Raw genomic sequence first — 384 nt, forward strand, 5'->3', positions numbered from 1 at the left:
CTAATATATATATATATATATATATATATATAGTCTAGTTTTCCACAAAAATATGTAAATATTTTTTATAAAAAGCTTACTGGAGCACATTTTATAAGAAAATACTATTTTTGTCTTCCTACTTTACAAAATTTCACATTTAATTCAAATGCAATGTGAGTGAATTGTTTTTAATACCATTTTTTTTTCAGTGTACTTTCTTCAGCAATAAATGAATGAATAAATGATGGTGTGTCAAGCACTCACTCTGCCCATCTCTCTGAGTTTGGTCAGCATCACGACGATGGTGGAGTTGTGTTCCCACAGCATCCTCCAGAAGTCTTCTGTGGTTTCAGCTAAAGGACCCTGCGTGGCGATGTAAGCCTTCTGTTGCCTGACACGCAG

The 384-nt window shown here is 34.1% G+C and overlaps 1 protein-coding gene across 1 annotated transcript in view; it reads right to left on the reverse strand.

The window, feature by feature from the left end:
* Window positions 1-384, reverse strand: part of LOC107676736 (receptor-type tyrosine-protein phosphatase delta-like) — a 319,184-nt gene that overhangs the window by 7,542 nt on the left and 311,258 nt on the right. Inside the window, exon 37 of the mRNA XM_016471396.1 lies at window positions 247-373. Within this exon, the coding sequence (XP_016326882.1) occupies window positions 247-373 (127 nt within the window). The remainder of the gene's footprint in view (window positions 1-246; window positions 374-384) is intronic.

Source organism: Sinocyclocheilus anshuiensis, unplaced genomic scaffold (assembly GCF_001515605.1).
Source record: "Sinocyclocheilus anshuiensis isolate Anshui unplaced genomic scaffold, SAMN03320099.WGS_v1.1 scaffold2186, whole genome shotgun sequence".
Classification (NCBI taxonomy): domain Eukaryota; kingdom Metazoa; phylum Chordata; class Actinopteri; order Cypriniformes; family Cyprinidae; genus Sinocyclocheilus; species Sinocyclocheilus anshuiensis.